The 18451-nt window shown below is 54.6% G+C and overlaps 1 protein-coding gene across 1 annotated transcript; it reads left to right on the top strand.

The window, feature by feature from the left end:
* The first annotated feature begins 218 nt into the window (after nucleotides 1-218).
* ERN2 (endoplasmic reticulum to nucleus signaling 2) lies at nucleotides 219-18439 on the top strand. The gene is made up of 21 exons (XM_049638435.1): nucleotides 219-343; nucleotides 2012-2117; nucleotides 2489-2522; nucleotides 2756-2828; nucleotides 6747-6870; nucleotides 7012-7119; nucleotides 7406-7507; nucleotides 8458-8722; nucleotides 10493-10571; nucleotides 10659-10806; nucleotides 10918-11039; nucleotides 11764-11919; nucleotides 12185-12347; nucleotides 14672-14756; nucleotides 14905-15275; nucleotides 15391-15593; nucleotides 16816-16963; nucleotides 17053-17180; nucleotides 17746-17869; nucleotides 17957-18024; nucleotides 18116-18439. Exons 1-21 carry the CDS (start codon nucleotides 248-250, stop codon nucleotides 18326-18328), a joined length of 2916 nt encoding a protein of 971 aa, XP_049494392.1. The 5' UTR covers nucleotides 219-247; the 3' UTR covers nucleotides 18329-18439.
* Nucleotides 18440-18451: the final 12 nt, after the last annotated feature.

The following is an 18451-nucleotide window of genomic DNA, read 5'->3' as shown; positions in this document are numbered from 1 at the left end:
GTAGAGCGCTTGGTACAGCACTTGGCCGGTGGGAAAGTCCACGAATGGCCTCCGCAGGTAACCTCCCCGAGCCATCTCTAGCAGGGTGACTGGGGGGTGAGTGTGATCGGAAGGGCGAGGGAAGGAGCGGGACGCGGGCTGAGGTTGCGTCCCAGCCTCTGTGTACCCAAGTGGCCCAGCCCTGGGCGGAGTCTCCTCCGGGCCAGGCGGGGCCGTGCTGTCCCCTGGAGGCACTGAGGGACCGGCTATGGCGAGTGGGGCCCAGGGATGCGGCCGTCGGCCCCCGCTCCACCTCGGGCTCCTGCTCCAGCTCGCCGCGCTACTCCGGACGCCGGGGCTCCAGGTGAGAAGTGGGGCGGCCGCAGAGTCTCCCAGGTCAGGGGCGGGGGGAGGGGTTGGCGCACAGCGGAGCAACAGGGGCCGCCTTGCCCTCCTCCGGGTCCAGGTGGCCCCAAGTTGGACCCTGCCAGGAAAAACCTCCTAGCTGTGGGGGGTTGCCTTTGCCCCCGCGAACACCTGATTGGAGAGATGTGCCAGCGTGGAAAGGCGCTGGTGGAGGGAACAGCCGCCCCTCCTGCAGCATGGGGGTGCAGGTGGAGAGAATAGCCTGGGGGCGGGGAGGGGGGTGCGGGGGCGGGGGGTTGCTTGGCCTCCTAAAAGTCCTGGGATGCGGGCTGGGACGTGGGATCAACTTAAGGGTCCTCTGTCTAGAAATGCGCCCACATACCCAGTTTTATAAATTCAGGCGACTCACAGCCCTTCTCCCAAACCACGACTGGACCCTGGGCTCAGAACCTCTGGGATAAATAAGTAGGAGGTGTGGGCATCGGGTCCAGCCCCGCTAGGAGGTAAGAGTCCGGTTTTACAGAAATGCCTGGAGCGGGCAAAGGCACCCAGGCTAGAATCCACTCGTCGGGCCTGAAGCCCCCAGGACCACTAACTGGATCGTGCAGGTGGCTGTTCGCGCCATTCCGCCGTCCCGCTTCCAGCTCTGGGTCCACCCTCGGTTGCCAAGTAGGAATGTGAGCCGGGTGTGGCCGCAACAGGTCTCTCCAGAAAATTTAGAAAGACTGGAAATGAGACAAATTAGAAATTCAGATTTTTAAAAGTGAAACCTCTCCAATTTTAAAAATTGGTCGCTAATTAAAAACACATTTGTAAACACATTGATGGTCAAGCCACTCAGCTGTGGGCAATCAGCCTGCAGCTTCTTCTCAGAGCGCAAAGCAGGCTGGGAGAAGACAGGGGCAAAGAGGCTGTTTGCTACCCCTCCACCAAGACCGTTGGCTCAGCTCCAAACCTGAGGGTCCTGGAGCAGGATGTGGCGTTTGCAAGGGTGCGGCGGGGCCACCCGGATGTTAGGGTTCCTGCTAGGAGCTCAGCCTCACCCTGTTTGCTCAAGGAGGGGCTAGAGCAGGTGAGTTAGCCCAGTGGAGGCCAGATGCAAGGGCAGCTCTGGCCCTCCCTCCCTTGGCCACCCCGAGCCTTGGTCCAGAGGACCCCTGGAGCCTGGCACCAGAAGCAGCTGGGCCGGTTGGGGGGGGTCACCCCAAGAAAAGCCACAGTGTGGCAAAGGAGGAAAAGGTTGCAGGTGTCAGAGAGATGCCAGCAGCCGTTCTGCGTGCTTTTAGGCTAATTACCTAACCGGCATGAGCCTCATTCTCCCCAGCGCTTGGGAGAGTGGCACCCATCTCGCAGGGAGACTGTGAAGTCCTTTCATAAAGCCCTTCCATCTTCTTTGGAAAACCAGGAAGAATTGAGGGGTGGGGAAGAGGACAGATTTTAGACACTGTGGGAGCCCCCCCCCCCCCCCCCCCCCCAGTTCCCACTGTAACCCCTCTCTAGGGTCAAGGAGATCAATGGGGGCAGCCAGCAGCCTCCCCAGTCCTGCTTCCTTCTTCGTCTGCCCCCTGCCCCCCGCGAGAAGGGGAGTCACAGCCAGCCTTGCATGCAGTGAGGACAAGGGTGCCCCCAGGCTCCTCAGAGAAGGTGACTTTGTTTCCCACTTCAGGTCCAGAGCCTCAGGCCGGAGAGCCTCCTGCTAGTGTCCACCCTGGATGGAAGTCTCCACGCACTGAGCAAGCAGACGGGGGACTTGAAGTGGACGCTGAAGGATGGTGAGCAAGGGGCAGTCACTCTTCCTTCCTTGGACCCTGAGTTGGGGGCTGGGGGGGTCACCGTGCATGGAAGGTAAGTGCCTGGGGTCTAGGCTCCAACAAGCCAGTCTCTGTAGGCAGCTGCACTACTTCCCAGCTGCGTGGCCTTGGGAAAGTCACTTCGCCCCTCCGAGCCTCAATGTCCTTACCTGTAAAATGGGGCCAAGGGTGATGACCCTACTTCACAGAGTTCTTGGGAGGATTAAATTACATGCATGTCAAGTGAGTGGCTCAGTGCCTGGCCCACAGTAAGCACCCTGTGAATTTGAGCTGTGCTTGTCAGCGGGCGGTATGGAGGGGGTTACTCATACTTCATGTCCCTGTGCCCACAGATCCCATCCTCCAAGGGCCAACGTATGTCACCGAGTAAGTGAACCTGCGGTCTTTGAAGGAGGGGGCATCGGGAGATGGGGAGGCCACAGTTGTCTGGAGGGGGTTCGGCGGGCCGGGGGTAGGGGCATGTTGGAAGGAAGGGAAGAGGTTTGGATCTGGAGCTGTGTGGCGCCTCCTACTAGCTGGGGAAGATGGCGGCAAAGGGGGCCTTCAGGAAACCAGGGGGCATGAGCCTAACCCTCCCCCTGTTCCTCTCTGCCCCACAGGACAGCCTTTCTCTCAGACCCAGCCGATGGCGGCCTATACGTCTTGGGGACCCAGAAACAGCAGGGATTGATGGTGTGTTTCCTACAGTGCTTGGGATGGGAGAGGGCCTGGGCTTCTGTTAGCCAGAGCGGGGGGCGCCGAATGGTCAGCATCTGTGTGCCCTGCAGAGGTTCTGGGTGCATTATGGGAAGGCTGTCCTGAGGGACCTGCTGAAAGGGGGTGGTGTGGTGGTTCGAGCCGTCTACAGAGCAGGCTGTCGGGCCTCTGAGGGTGTCCCAGGGGCTTCTCCAGGACTGTGGGGGCTTCAAGGGGGGAAATGACGCGTCATTTAGTTTTGCCAAGTGAATAGTTACCCCAAAACCCAATGGCTGAAAATGCCAGCCACTTATTTACCCCACAATCCGGGGGGGGGGGGGGGTTGGTGGCACTTCAGGCTGGACTGAGCGGGTGGTCTTGACTAAGCTCGCTCAAGCCTCTGTGGCCGGCTCCTGGTCCGCTGGATGGTTGTCGTGCCGACGGTTGGTGGTTGGCTGGCTTTTGAGAGGGGCCGCTGGGCCAAGTGTCCCTCGTCCTTGTCAGGTAAGCCTGGGCTTGTCCACGTGTTAGCAACAAGGGAGCCAAAGAGAAGGCCAGGCCTGTGCACAAGCACTTGCCCAACTATGCTTGGATCACATTCTCTGATGTCTCATTAGCCAACGCAAGTCCAGTGGCCGAGCGCAGAGTCAAGCGGTGAAGAAATAGACTCCAGTTGTTTGGGGGAGTTGCTGAAAAGTCGCAAAGGGGCGTGCACAGAGGGGAGAAGAGGAACTTGCGGCCGTTTCGGCTGCCTTCTACATCAGGACGCCTATGGGGGTTGTTGAACGACTCTGGATTTGTCACAAGGAACGGGGCGGAATGTGCTGTGTCGGAACTTTGTGCCATAGGAAGGCTGCCAGAAAGGTCTCAAGTACGTGTAGGAAGCTGAGTTGACAAGCGATGTTAGCACGGAAGTCAGGCGAGGTCCCAGCAGCAAACAGCACATTCCAACAGGTTAGCTCTTGGACGTGCTATTAAAGGATTGACTTACAAAGGTGCGGACAGACTGTGGGAAGCCACGGGGCCCCGTGCAGTATCCCGTGGCCCATAAAAGTGGGGGGCCGTTATCAGCCCTAAGCCCAGGGGGAGCGGGGACATTGGCTCTTACGGTGTCCATGCAGGAGTGACACGTGTCTCTTCTGCTCCGTTCCCATTGGCTAAAGCAAGTCATGGCCGCGTGTACTTTAAGCAGGAAACGAAGGACAATTCCAGAAGAACCAGAATATTTGTGAGAAGTGTTCCCCATCCCCCAGCCAGTCTTCCAACTCCAATTTAAAGTCCAAGCTCTTTCCCAGCCTGTGTCCTTACAGCCAGCCGCCCTGACTTCCGGCCACTCTTCCTTTCTCTACCCCCGCCCTCCCAGGTTCGCTGGCCTTCTTGCTGTTCCTCAAATATGCCGGTCAGTAGCTCTCCCTGCCCAGGGCCTCTACACCGGGGCCATCCCTCCACTCAGAGCTCTTCCTGCACGTGACCTTATGGCTCACCTCCTCGCTCGGCTTGGGTTCTTACTACCCTGGCCCGCTGCTCTGAAATAGCATCTCGAGGGGTGCCTGCGTGGTCGAGTGACCGACTTCCGCTCAGGTCATGATCTCGTAGTTGATGAGTTCGAGCCCCGCATCAGGCTCTCTGCTGTCAGCGCGTTGCCCACTCGGGGTTCTCTCTCTGCACTTCCCCTGCTCTCTCTCTAAAATAATAAACATTTTAAAAATCTTTAAAATAGCATCTCAAACCACTCTATCCCAGTTCAGTAAGTTGTTTTTTTTCTTTTTTTTGTGGCATTTATCATTACTCGGTGGTACGTTATGTATTTTGTTGTTTATTATCTCTCCCTTCCACACGCCAGAAATGTAACTCTACGCAGGAAGGAATTTGTCAGTCTCCGTTACTACTGGTCCTGGCACCTGGCTAATAATAGGTGCTCATTAAATCGTTGAATGACTGAATGAACTCTTTCCAGCGATCTTTCTTCAGTCCCCCACATTAGGTGGTTCCACTTGTGCTTTCTTATCACAGCACGAGCTGTGCCTACCAATTACAGGTTGTAATGACTCCTTTTGTTGTCGGTGCTGACTACGCCCCTGGGAAGCCCGGCTTCTCTTGCGCTCAGTCCTAGAGTGTGCTTCGAGTGGCGACAGTTCTGTAGGTGGAGTTTGGGGATTTTTTTCATTTTGATACAATTTCCAACATAAGAGAGAAAAATGCAGGGCGCCTGGGTGGTTCAATTGGTTTGAGCGTCTGACTCCTGATCTCTGCTCAGCTCATGATCTCACGTGAGTTTGAGCCCTTCACTGAGCTCTGCACTGACAGTGTGGAGCTTGCTTGAGATTCTCTCTCTTTCTCTCTCTCTCCCCCTCCCCTGCGCTCTCTCTCTCTCTCTCAAAAAAAAAAACTTTAAAAAAGGAAAGAAATGGGGCACCTGGGTGGCTCAGTCGGTTAAGTGTCCACCTTTGGCTCAGGTCGTGATCTCATGGTTTGTGAGTTTGAGCCCCGTCTCGGGCTCTGTGCTGACAGCTCAGAGCCTGGAGCCTGTTTTGGGTTCTGTGTCTACCTCTCTCTCTCTGCCCCTCCCCCACTTGTGCTTCTGTCTCTCAAAAATAAACAAAGAACATCAGAAAGAAAGAAAAATGCAAGAATAGTACAAAGAAATTCTTTATTCCCTTTACACAGATTCATCAATTTTTAACATCTTATTACATTTGCTTTATCATTCTTCCTTAATGGATAGGTGATAGATAGACAAGGTATATACACACTTTCTTTTTTTTAGATTAAAAAAAAAATTAAAGTAATCTCTACACCCAAGGTGGGGCTCGAACTTACAACCCTAAGATCAAGAGTCCCGTGCTCCACCACCTGAGCCAGCTAGGCGCCCCTATGCAATTTCTGTTTCTGAACTGTTTGTAAATGAGTTGCAGACCTGACTCTTCACCCCTCAAGGGGGACTACATATTCCTAAGGATGAGTATAAATGATCAAAAGCAGGAAATTTATTTTATTTATTTATTTATTTTTTAATATATGAAATTTATTGTCAAATTGGTTTCCATACAACACCTAGTGCTCATCCCAAAAGATGCCCTCCTCAATACCCATCACGTACCCTCCCCTCCCTCCCACCCCCCATCAACCCTCAGTTTGTTCTCAGTTTTAAGAGTCTCTTATGCTTTGGCTCTCTCCCACTCTAACCTCTTTTTTTTCCTTCCCCTCCCCCATGGTCTTCTGTTCAGTTTCTCAGGATCCACATCAGAGTGAAAACATATGGTATCTGTCTTTCTCTGTATGGCTTATTTCACTTAGCATCACACTCTCCTGTTCCATCCACGTTGCTACAAAGGACCATATTTCGTTCTTTCTCATTGCCATGTAGTACTCCATTGTGTATATAAACCACAATTTCTTTATCCATTCATCAGTTGATGGACATTTAGGCTCTTTCCATAATTTGGCTATTGTTGAGAGTGCAAAAGCAGGAAATTTAACGTGGATGCGATAGTATTATCCAATCCACAGTCCACGGTAGTTTAAGTGTCCCATTGGTGTCCTTTATTGTTTTCCTCATCCAGAATCTGACCCAGGATCACCTGCTGTGTTTGGTCATCATGTCTCTTGGGTGTCCTTTAGTCTGGAACCGATCCTCAGCTTCTCTGAGGCCGTCCTGGCCCTTGAAGCCCTGAGGTCCCTGCAGCTGTTTAGAGGAGGATGTTAGGCCGGACCCATCAGGTGGCATCTCGGGAAGGAGCGGGGGATTTCCCCAGTTCAAGAGGCTGTGTAGCAAAGTGGTTAAGTGTGCTGGCTCCTGAAACTGATCACCTGGGTCTAAGGCCTGGCTCTGCCGTTTACCAGCGGTGTGACAATAGCCGAGTTACTTACCCTCTCTGGGAAAGGAAGATTCGAATAATTGTACCTAGTGAGTAGGTCGTATGTGTTTTTCTGCTCTTTCTCCTTCCCGGAAACTTTCCCTCTCAGAGGCTGCCGTTTACCATCCCCGAGCTGGTTCATGCCTCCCCGTGTCGCAGCTCTGATGGCGTCTTCTACACGGGTAAGCATCTCTCCAGCCTGCGGGTCCAGGTCCGGCAGGGACGGGGACCTAGTCACGGTGGGCCAGCTGGGCACAGGACAGCCGGGCTGCACAGCCTGTCCCAGGCCATCCTGAGGGCTGGCACGCCTTCCACCTCCACAGGCCGGAAGCAGGATGCCTGGTTTGTGGTGGACCCTGAGTCGGGAGAGACGCAGATGACGCTGACCACAGAGGGTCCCTCTACCCCCCGCCTCTACATCGGCCGAACACGTGAGTCAGGCCCCAGCTGCTCCCCAAGCTGTGGGCGTCCGGCCCCCTCCTTTGTGCTGCCCAGGCCTGGCTGTTGGCTGTCCAAGTTGAATCCAGGCCAGTCAGTCAATCTTTAGTCAACAACCATTTCACTGAGTGCTAAACAAGGAGCAGTAACCCAAATATCCTGTGATGCTCACAGACTCTGGCCTCCAGGACGGGTGCCAGATGGTACTCCCTGGGGCTGGGGGCGGGGGAGGACTCTCACGTGGGTACCCCTGGTAACCCTGCTTCTGGGCACTCGCAGAGTACACGGTCACCATGCATGACCCCAAGTCCCCGGCCCTGCGCTGGAACACCACCTACCGCCGCTACTCGGCACCCCCCATGGATGGCTTGCCTGGGAAATGTGAGTGTCCCCTTTCTCTGGCTCCGACCTTGGAGCAAGTCCCCAACTCAGGGGACTCTGAGTGGCATCCATGACCAAGCCCCACCACATTCTGAATGACACACCCTTGATGGGTGACCCTAAGTGAACCCCTTAACGCCCAGCCTGACCCCCACTGAGCGATCCTTAACATCCTAGTTCCTCCATATTCCCAATGAGCTGAGCCAGGTAACTCTGGGTGACTCCCCTTGTCCTGAGTGACCCAAGCAACGCTCAAACACTCTGAGGAGTCCCCACATGTCCTAACTGACCCCCGATGTTGAACGACCCCTGAGAGATGACTCTAAGTGATCTCCCCCAAGATTAACCCCTCTCAGGTAATTCTGACCACTCCCTTGATATTATGACTGTCCTACCCAGTTGCCTGAGTGACCTTACAGGTGCCCCTAAGCTACTCCTTGTACGCTGACTTCATCGTTTTGCATGAGAACCCAAGCAAATACACATAAACATCACAACGGACACTCCAGGGCCCCTAACTAACCCCTTCACACTCTAAATGGCTCCCAAGTGACCCACATGCCTCTAGGCCACCCTGATTGACCTCTCCTGGGTGATATGATATCAATCAGACTATGGCTGACTACCCCACATCCTAAGTGACCTCTCTCAAGTGACCTGGACTGATTCACACACCTTAAGTCACCTTTGGACGACCCTGACAGAGCCCTCCATTCTACACAGCTCTCCAGTTGACCCTGACTAGCCCCCTGACCGATCAAAGCGACCCAGTGAAATGTGACTGACCTTCCCATGTCCTCATAAGCCTCCAGGTGATCTCACCTGGCCCCCACACACCTGAGTGGCCCTCCTGATGGCCTACCTCGGGCAGCTTCCCCACCCCAAGATGCTCTGAGATGCCTCACATCCAAGCTCCCTGGCCATATCTCCCCAGCTGTCTTTCTTGTCAGACATGAGCCACCTGGCATCCTGTGGGATGGGCCTGCTGCTAACCGTGGACCCAGGAAGTGGGGCGGTGCTGTGGACACAGGACTTGGGCATGCCCGTGATGGGAATCTACACCTGGTACCAGGACAGCCTGCGTCAGCTGCCCCATCTCACGCTGGCTCGGGACACCTTGCATTTCCTCGCCCTCCGCTGGGGCCACATCCGACTGCCTGCCTCAGGCGCCCAGGACACGGCTACCTACTTCTCCGCCTTGGACACCCAGCTTCTGTAGGTGCCCATCCCTGGGACCGGGGAGGAGCCCTCTGGACAGGGGTGATGTTTGAGGATGACACACTTGTACAGCTGAACCAGCTGGTTCAAACTGGTTATTTACCAAACTGATTGATAAATAACCAGTACCCAGTATCACCCCCCCACCACCCACCCAAGTGCCCCCAGGACCTTCTGGATAGCCCTGCTATTCGGCGACTTCTGGGTACAATCTAGCCTAGAGGGGGCCTCCAGGTCTCCACTCCAGTGTACAGATGGAGACTGTTCTGCTTGGTAGGTGCAATGCCTTAATTGTTAAAGACTATTATTCTTACTTATAGTACCGAATACCCTGGAGTTCCCATCTTAGGAAATAAAGAGACAGACTGGTAAAATCAGGGGTTATCTATTAATTCAGTTCTTTACTCTTTCAGTTCATTACACAAATAATAATTGAGCCCTTACTGTGTACCAATCACTTGTTAGACTCTGGAAGTATAATAATACTTCCAGTGTTCCCACCTATAGAAATCTGAGTCTAGTGGGGGAAACAAGTGTGTAAGAGGGCAATTATAATATGGTATGATAGAGAATAACAGAGGTATAGATTTGCCATAGGAATGTATAGGAAGGGTACCTAAATTGAGACCAGGGACAAGAGGCAGTCATGGAAAGCTTCCTGGAGGAAAGGACATATACATTGAAAACTGAAGGATGAATAGAAAATAAGAGAAAGAGCATTGCAGCCAGGGAACAGAAATTAAATAAGCCTGGAGCATAGATCTGAGCAGTGTTAAGCAGGGATCTGGTAGGATCATTTAAATGGTTTGTACATTTTCTCCTAAGGCTAAGGAAAAGTCATTGGAGGGTTTTAAGCAAAGAAGTAATTTGATCATCTTTTCATTTTAGAAAGATAACTCTGGCTGCAGTGTGAAGAATATCTTAGAGCTGTGTAGTGAGGAAGGACACACATATAGAATATTGTGTTAGTTCAGGCATGAGATAAAGACCTTCTGGGCTATGGAAACAATAGAGATGGGAAAAAGTGGAAAGCAAGAGATATGAAGAGGGAAAAACAGTAAGAATTTGGTGATCAGGGAGTTTGGTGATTGTGAGCAAGGACTCAAGGGTCATGTTCAGGTTTCTAGAAGCACATGGATGCTATTGTTTTCAGAGCAGAGGAGGTGGTAAGGAATGAAGTGACGAGTTCAGATTTAGAGAACTGAGCTCTTGAAAGAGGTCTGGGCCAGACACAGATTTAGAAACCATGACTATAGAGCTTGTATCAGTTAGCTTTTGCTGCATAACAAAGCACTCCCAAAGCTTACAGCTTAAAAAACAATGAACATTTATTATTTTTCAAGAGGCTGTGGGTTAGCTGAGTGGTTTTCTGATCTGAGCCATCTTAGTATCTGCAGTCAGCTGGTGGTTTGGCTGAGCCTGGGTAGTTTGGGTTGGTGCCTCTCACCTATATCATAGTTAGTGGGCTGTTTAGCCTGGGGGGTGTCAAAGGCGGTCTTTCATGTCCCAGCAGGCTAGCCTGGGTTTTCTCACATGGTGGTCTCAGGGTTCCAGAGAACAACATGGGAGGACAAGCCCCAAAGCACAAACACTTCTCAAGCCTCTGCTTGTGTCACATTTGCTTTTGTCTCCTTATCCAAAGCAAGTCATAGAGCTAAGCCCAGAGTCTATGTGGGAGGGGACATGACAAAGACACCAGTATAGTGGTAACTGAAACAACTCACCAGAATCACTCATCCTTCTCCCTTTTTTCTTCTCCCTCACTAGGATGACACTGTATGTGGGGAAGGATGAAGCTGGCTTCTATGTTTCTAAAGCACTGGTTCACACAGGGGTGGCGCTAGTGGTGAGAAGGGGTCTCTGATGGGCTGGAAGGAGGGGATGCAGCAGGAAAGGAGTGCCCTCGCTCATGACTCTCTATCTTCTGCCATAGCCTCGTGGACTGACCCTGGCCCCCATGGATGGCCCCACCACAGATGAAGTGACACTCCAAGTCTCAGGCGAGCGAGAGGGCTCACCTAGCACGGCTGTCAGATACCCCTCAGGCAGTGTGGCCCTCCCTAGCCAGTGGCTGCTCATTGGTGAGATTCTTCTGGCTCACTTTTGGAGTAGATGAAGGATCTATGAGCCCAGCTCCTGAGCTGGAAGGCTGAGGTTACCTTCAGCCAGCTGACTTTTGCTCTGCTTCTTAGGACACCACGAACCACCCCCAGTCCTGCATACCACCATGCTGAGGGTACATCCCACCCCAAGGAGTGGCACTGTTGAGAACAGACTCTCAGAGAGCACGCAGCCTCCAGCCCTCTTCCCGGAGGTCAGCGCTAGCAGGGCAGAGGGCATGGGAGGGGAGACTTGGCATGTTGGGAGGTCATCCAATGGACCTTTTCCTCAGCCTACTAGGAATAACATTTGAAGGTGGGTCAGTTGATCCCATGCAATTTCCTGGAAGAAAGACATACACATATGGTGTTATTGCCAGAAAGGTATAAGAAGGGTCAAAGGATATCTAAGCTGTAAAATATGGATCACAGTTTTAATTCTTCTTCAGTGTAAAAATTACAAAATATTTGTCAAGTGAGAAAATGTAAACAGAAAACCTGTAAAAGCATGCTCTCCTGGGAGAGGGTTGGGGCAAGAATCACTAGTAGTTCAAGGTTAGAACAGCCATGACCTGGAGCAGTAATTCTCAAGTTCTGGTTGCTCATCAGAATTACATGGGAGCCTGCTCAAGACCCACTGAATCAGAATCTTCGGAGATGGATATCTGAATTTCTTGGTGATTCTCCAAGACTAATCTGTATTTTTTAGTGATGTCCCAGGAGAGGCTGTTAATCAGCTGGGTTTTGAAGACCACGCTCCAGGGACACAATGATGTTTCAGTACCACGGACAGCACCATGTTTCCCACCATGTGGCCTAGTTACTCCCTGCCCCGTCAACTAAGCCCAGAACTAAGCCCAGCAGCCCTGTCCTGAGTGATGAAGAAGGGTAGGGGTTCCACACTGGGTGAGTGTGCTAAGAGTGTTCTTTTGTCCTCAGCTCCTGAGCCTGAGCCGTGAGCAACCTTGGAGCCCGGAGCTGCATCCTGAAGAGAAAACCCCAGACCTGTATCCAGGGCTGGGACCCCAAGACCTGTTGGCAGCTAGCCTCACTGCTGTCCTCCTGGGAGGGTGGATTATCTTCCTAATGAGGCAGGTAAGCCCGTTGCCCCTGACCTCAGGTGCGTCGTAGGGTCTTCCTACGGTGAATTCTGCTCCTTCTCTCCAAGACCACTCAGCAGCTCTCTCCCTCACCCAGCTCCCATTCTGCCCCCTGCCTTCCTCCCAGCAGCTCCTCGAGCCCCCACTACTGTGTTCTGTATGTTCACGCTCCCATGCCAGGCTGTCTCAGGCACCGCCGTGGGGCCCCTCACGGGGCAGGGCCTGGCCAAGGCTGAGCCCTCTTCGGCCCTGTATGTCAGCAGCAGCAGCTGGTGGAGAAGCAGCAGCAGGCCCTCCTGGCACCTGCAGACCCTCCTCACATCACACAGCGTGCTCAGCCCCAGCCACCAGGGGCCAACCCACAGGGCCAGAAGGGCCTTCGAAGCCCCTCAGAGCAAGCCCAGGCAGTCGAAGACCCAGAAGGTAAGCCTAAGTGAACAGTAAAGGGCAGAGTCAGGGACAGAGAAAAGAGGGGGCAGATTGAGCTTTCAAGTTGGTTTAGTAGAAGCCATTACAGTATGGTGGTTAAGCCCAAGTGAGTTAAGAGAATATTTCCAATCCAGCCTTCTATGCAGTTAAGCACTGGAGAAATATCTGCCATCATTTTTTATCATTATTTTCAGGGACTCTGGATGCACATAAAACTGGGTATAGATCAAACTCCGCTCTCGGTTAACTTAGGTTGCTTTCTTTCCTCCTCTGAGCTTTGATTTTCTCACCTGTCAAATAGGAAAAATAACACCCACCTCACTGTGAGAGGCTACCAGCATTATTATGATTAAATCACTCCTAGGTGATGTTAACAACATTTGGGTTAGTTTGACGTCATATTTGGTGACAGTAATAGTAAATTACTATCATTTTGTTCTTTTTCCTCTCTTTAGGGCTTTTTTATTTTTTTTTTTAGGTTTTATTTTTAAAGGTGTGAGCCAGTATTTTTATATTTTTTAAATGTTTAGTATTTTTGAGAGAGAGAGAGAGAGAGAGCACACGCAAGAGAGAGGCAGAGAGAGAGGGAGACAGAGGATCCAACAGCAGAGAGCCTGCTGTGGGGCTCGAACTCACAAACCATGAGATGATGACCTGAGCTGCAGTCCGACGCTTAACCGACTGAGCCACCCAGGCGCCCCCTAGGACTTTTAAACACTTCTCTTCTCTTTTGTCCATTTAATTTCAAGCTGGCATCTGTGGGATGCCCCAAGGGGGATTTCACATGCTTTTGCTGTTCGGTCTGGGCTATTTCTCCTGCTTCTTTGGCTCCAGGCTGGACTGGCCTTCGGTCCTTAGCATGAGCTGCTCGCTGCTACCTCCTGGTCACTGCCCAAACCACTACCTCACGCCTTGGAGCCACTCTGCTGCCCCCTTAACTCCAGCTGAAGCTCCCCCAGCCCCACCCACGCTCGGCCTGACGCTTCAGTGCTGCTCCCTGCGTCCACCCCTGCGTTCACCCTGCCTTTGCTGAGACAGAACTGCTCCCCTTCCTGAGGGGTCTGCTCTGTCAGAAGGTGCTCACCGCAAAGTTGCCTGAGCCCTGAGGGGTTACTGTTCTTGTCACTTCACTGGCTCTGGAGGGTTCCACATAATACCCACCCAGTGCACCCAGAATCCCTCAACTCCTTGGGTCTTCGGACTCCAGCTTTCCCCAGACAGGCCAGACTCCATCTTTCCCCAGGATGCTTCTCACCAAAGCGTTCCTCTTTGTCATTGTCCTTCATCAGCCTTCATGACCACAGTCCATTAGAGCCCTGCCTTCTGAGCTGCCAGAAATGGGCCCGCTCTTACCTGTGCTTCCAGGCCCTGAGACCATCACTCCCGAGAGTCCAGGGTCTACAAATTTAGGTTCCTGCCCACATCTTGCCAACAGATAGGAGTGAATTTTTACCAAAATAATCCAGAGCAATCCTGAGGGACAGCTTGGTACCCTTCTCACTGATCCTTATGCTACTTTTCATTTACTTTTCCTGGAGCTAATTGCAGAGACCGAAGCGGGCAGCGCTTCCTGAGTAGAGTGTTCTCAGGTCCACTGCATCGCACAACTCTTGGGGCACCGTATATGTTGAATTGTATGAATGGTGTCCGTTGGGGCTGAGCAGGGCACAGCCATGCCTGGGTCATTGTGAAGGGTCTCTCGCAAGCTACCCAAAGGGAAGAGTGTAACTGTTCAAGTCTACAGCTCTCTGCCTGCCTGAGCCAACCTCATCCTTAAGAGGAAACCAAGGCATTCCAGGGGCTCCCTGCCACCCTAGGACGGGGACAACTCTGGGACAGCTTAGCATCTGAATGCTCACTGCTGCCCCCTCCTGTTGGGGGCAGTCTCTCCTGGGACGGCACTCACCCTTACTATGCTGCCAACTGTTTAAAGCCAGTTCCTCAGTGAAAAGGGTTTATTATAACTGGCAAGAGTGGGGTGGGGTGGGTGGGTGGGAATCCTGGCAGAGGAAGTAAAGAAAGAAATCTGGGCAGCAACGAATGAGGGAGGATGATAAGGAGGGTAATCTATCAGCCCTCACCACCACCCTCCTCCCATACATTCATTTAATCCACAGTAATGTGTGTGGGATCGTCAACACGAGTCCCACTTTACACATGAGAAAACCAAGGGCACAGGGGTTAAGTTGCCAAGGATGTACAGAGAGGAAGTGGCAGCCCCAGGCTGGGCGTGGAGGCAGCGGGAGGGACTGGACTGAGGAGAGGGGAGGCTGTGGGCGGAGCAGAGCTCCCTGACACTGCGCCCTCTTCTCCGCTAGCTGAGCAGCTCACCGTGGTGGGCAAGATTTCCTTCAACCCCAAGGACGTGCTGGGCCGCGGGGCAGGCGGGACGTTCGTTTTCCGGTGAGTGGCAGTCAGGAGCTGGGCTGGAGGTGTGGCTGTCGCGGCACTTTTGGCCACTGTCCCTCGGGGAGCCATGCTTTCCCAAGGCTCCCCGAGGTGGGTGCAGGCGGGAGCCTTTTCCTTCGTCTTCCCTCTCTGAACCCCCCAGGGGCCAGTTGGAGGGCCGGGCCGTGGCTGTCAAGCGGCTGCTCCGTGAATGCTTCGGCCTGGTCCGGAGGGAGGTCCAGCTGCTGCAGGAGTCGGACAGGCACCCCAATGTGCTCCGCTACTTTTGTACCGAGCGGGAACCCCAGTTCCACTATATCGCCCTGGAGCTCTGCCAGGCCTCCTTGCAGGAGGTGAGCCAGAGCTCGGAGGGGCGGTGGGGCGCTGGTAGGGTCCCGGGTTGCAGAGTGACTGTCTGTCCCTCACCCCCTCAGTACGTGGAAAACCCTGAGCTGGAGCGCTGGGGCCTGGAGCCCGGGGAGGCGCTGCAGCAGCTGATGTCCGGCCTGGCCCACCTGCATTCCCTACACATCGGTATGCCCCGCCCCCGCCCTCCATCCCAGGCCCCGCCCCCCACCCCTGGCTCCGCCTTCCCCACCCCTGGCTCCGCCTTCCCCACCGCCAGCGCTCAGCTCTGCTCTGTTCTCAGTGCACAGGGACCTGAAGCCGGCCAACGTCCTCATCGCGGGGCCTGACGGCCCTGAGGGCCGAGGCAGGGTGGTGCTCTCAGACTTTGGCCTCTGCAAAAAGCTGCCTGTCGGCCGCTGCAGCTTCAGCCTCCGCTCGGGCATTCCCGGCACGGAAGGCTGGATGGCACCCGAGCTCCTACAACTGCTGCCCACCGACAGCCCTGTGAGTCCTCCCGCCACCCCGGGGCGCGGGACCCCCTCCCTGGCCGCGTGCCTCTCCAGATATGGCCAAGCTTGTTTCTTCATCTGTAAAGTGGGCACAGTTCATCCCTTCCGACCTAGAGGGGCAGTTCTCAACCAAGGACTGTTTCACTGCCCAGGGGACATTGGGCACTGTTTGGAGACAGTCTTGGTTGTCATACATGGCCACGGAATCGGGGCTTGCTACTGGCATTGGGCGGGCTAGAGGCCTAAACACCCTACAGTGCACAGGACAGCCCCCCATGACAATTATCCGCCCCCAGGTGTCAATAGTACCAGGGTTGAGAAATCCTGAGCTGGAAAAGGGTTTTCAGTCCGCACTGTGCTGCAGAATCACTGGGCAACTCTGAAAAGTCAGATGCCCAGAGCTCATATGCTGTGATTCTGACCCGATCAGCCTGGAGTAGGGCCCCAGGTGTTCTAATGTGTAGCCAGAGAGAGCCACTGGTGTCAAGGGTTTGGGGAGCACCAGATGAGCGAATACAGTTGAAGCCCAGAGCAGTGTCTGACTTCCAGAGACGCTGGAGTCTGAGACTCCGGGCTTACGGAGTTTTGAGCTGTCAGTGTGCAAGTGGAATATGAAGCCATGCACACAGATGGGAGTTAACAGGAATGGTCAGGCACTAGGCAAAGCCACACCTGAGTCAAGAGAAAGCAGGAGGTGGGCACCTGGCGGCCAAAGGGACTGATGTTATAAGCCCGTACAGATTTTATTAGTGGCCAGTATTTTAACTTGAGAAATTCCACGTTACAATCTGGATTTCGGGATCCTCTTGGAAAATCAAAGCTCTGTCACCAGGGAGAGTCCCCTGGAGGCAGGCAGCTGGAGCGAAGTCCGGCTGTCACCACTGGGAGGGCAGGTGCCACTTCATTGCCTCGTGCCTGGCCAGCTTCACTCACTTCTGTTACCTGCTAGACCTGGAGGAACACAGCTTGGACACCTGCACCAGTGGCTCAGTAGGGCCAAGATTTTGGATGAAAACCATGGGCCTCTTCCAACGGTGCAGAGGGGAGGAGATCCCAGGCCAAGGAAATGGCGCTCAGGACGCACCCTGGAGTTCTAGTCTGAACCAAAGCCCTGGCTACTGTATGGCTACTGTATCAGCCCATGGGAGACTTGAACCAGAGAGGCTTCCTGGAAGCAGGGACCGCTTCCTTATGTCTGTCTGTCTCTCTGCCCCCAGACAAGCGCAGTGGACATCTTCTCTGCAGGCTGCGTGTTCTACTATGTGCTTTCTGGCGGCAGCCACCCGTTTGGAGAGAGTCTTTACCGCCAGGCAAACATCCTTGCAGGGGCTCCCAGTCTGGCTCACCTGGAGGAAGAGACCCACGGTGAGGGGCCTGGGCCTGGCAGAGGAGGGAGGAAGCAGGGCACGGGGCTGGGCAGGCCTGAAGCCATCCCTCGTTGGTCCCCTTTACAGACAAGGTGGTTGCCCGGAACCTGGTTGAGACCATGCTGAACCCCTTGCCGCAGGCCCGCCCCTCTGCTCACCAGGTGCTGGCCCACCCCTTCTTTTGGAGCAGAGCCAAACAGCTCCAGTTCTTCCAGGTCAGAGGGAAATCTTGGGAACAGCCCCAGAAAGCCCCAAATCCGGGTCTTGAGTGATAAGCAAGGGGAAGCCAGAGGGGCTGGGCAGAGACTTGTCTGCCGGTTCCAGGCATCCCAGCTCCTTCTCTAAACCAAGCTCGGACCTTAGACTCCTAGATGTTGCCATGTGGACACTCCAGCTGCTCGCTACCAGACTTCCCGGCCCCGCTGCTGGTCCCCAGCACCCCTCCTCCCCGCCCCACATGACACACGCCCCATGCCTAGTTGTCACTTATGCTATACCGGTGCCCAGATAGTCCACCCCACTTGTGGGACCTCGAGCAAGGGACTCTGTGCCTCGGAGCCTCAATGTGCTCATCTGTGAAATGGGGACAACAGTACCTACCTCACGGGTTGGTGAAGACCTGGAAGGTAACATGGAGACCTGGCACAGAGAAGCTGGACTCAAGGGCCCCCCATCCTTTCCCTGACCCAAGAAGCTTCTGCTGATTTGCTCCCCCACGCTGTAGGGCACCCCTGGCCTCTGAAACTGGTCACGAGGCTCAGGAGCTCTATGGGGTCCTAGGACGTCAGTGACTGGCTGGAGAAGGAGCCTGAGCAAGGGCCCCTGGTGAGGGCGCTGGAGGCGGGAGGCCCCACGGTGGTCCGGTGCAACTGGCACATGCACATCTCCGTGCCGCTGCAGATAGGTAGAGGCCAGGCTCGGCCCGGGGTGGGTCCGGGAGGCGGAGGGGAGTCGGTGGGGGCGGCTTCGCCAAGGAGTTGCCCGCCCACAGATCTGAGAAGGTTCCGGACGTACAAGGGGACGTCGGTGCGAGACCTGCTCCGTGCCATGAGGAACAAGGTGTGCGCCAGGGCTCGAGTGGGGCCGGGGGGGCGGGGCAGGCTGGTCGTGGCTGAGCCGGGCGGGGGCTCTCTGCTCTCCCTCCCTCCAGAAGCACCACTACAGGGAGCTCCCGGCTGAGGTGCGGCAGGCGCTAGGCCACGTCCCGGACAGTTTCGTCCAGTACTTCACAACCCGCTTCCCGCGGCTGCTGCTCCACACGCACGCGGCCATGAGGAGCTGTGCCTCTGAAAGTCTCTTCCTGCCCTACTATCCGCCGGCCTCGAGGCCCAGGGAGCCGTGCCCAGGGGCCGCTGGGAGCTGAGACAAGGAGTTGGGCCCGGGGCCAAGTCTGGCCTCAGCGTCAGAAGAGACGGACAGAGACTTGGCAGCCTGGGGCTTCTGGAGCAAAGATGTGCCCAGAGCCCAGGCACCCCAGGCACAAGAA

The sequence above is a fragment of the Panthera uncia genome, chromosome E3, assembly GCF_023721935.1.
Source record: "Panthera uncia isolate 11264 chromosome E3, Puncia_PCG_1.0, whole genome shotgun sequence".
Classification (NCBI taxonomy): domain Eukaryota; kingdom Metazoa; phylum Chordata; class Mammalia; order Carnivora; family Felidae; genus Panthera; species Panthera uncia.
Note: the sequence above shows the minus strand (reverse complement) of the source record. Positions and strands in the feature narration are given on the sequence as shown.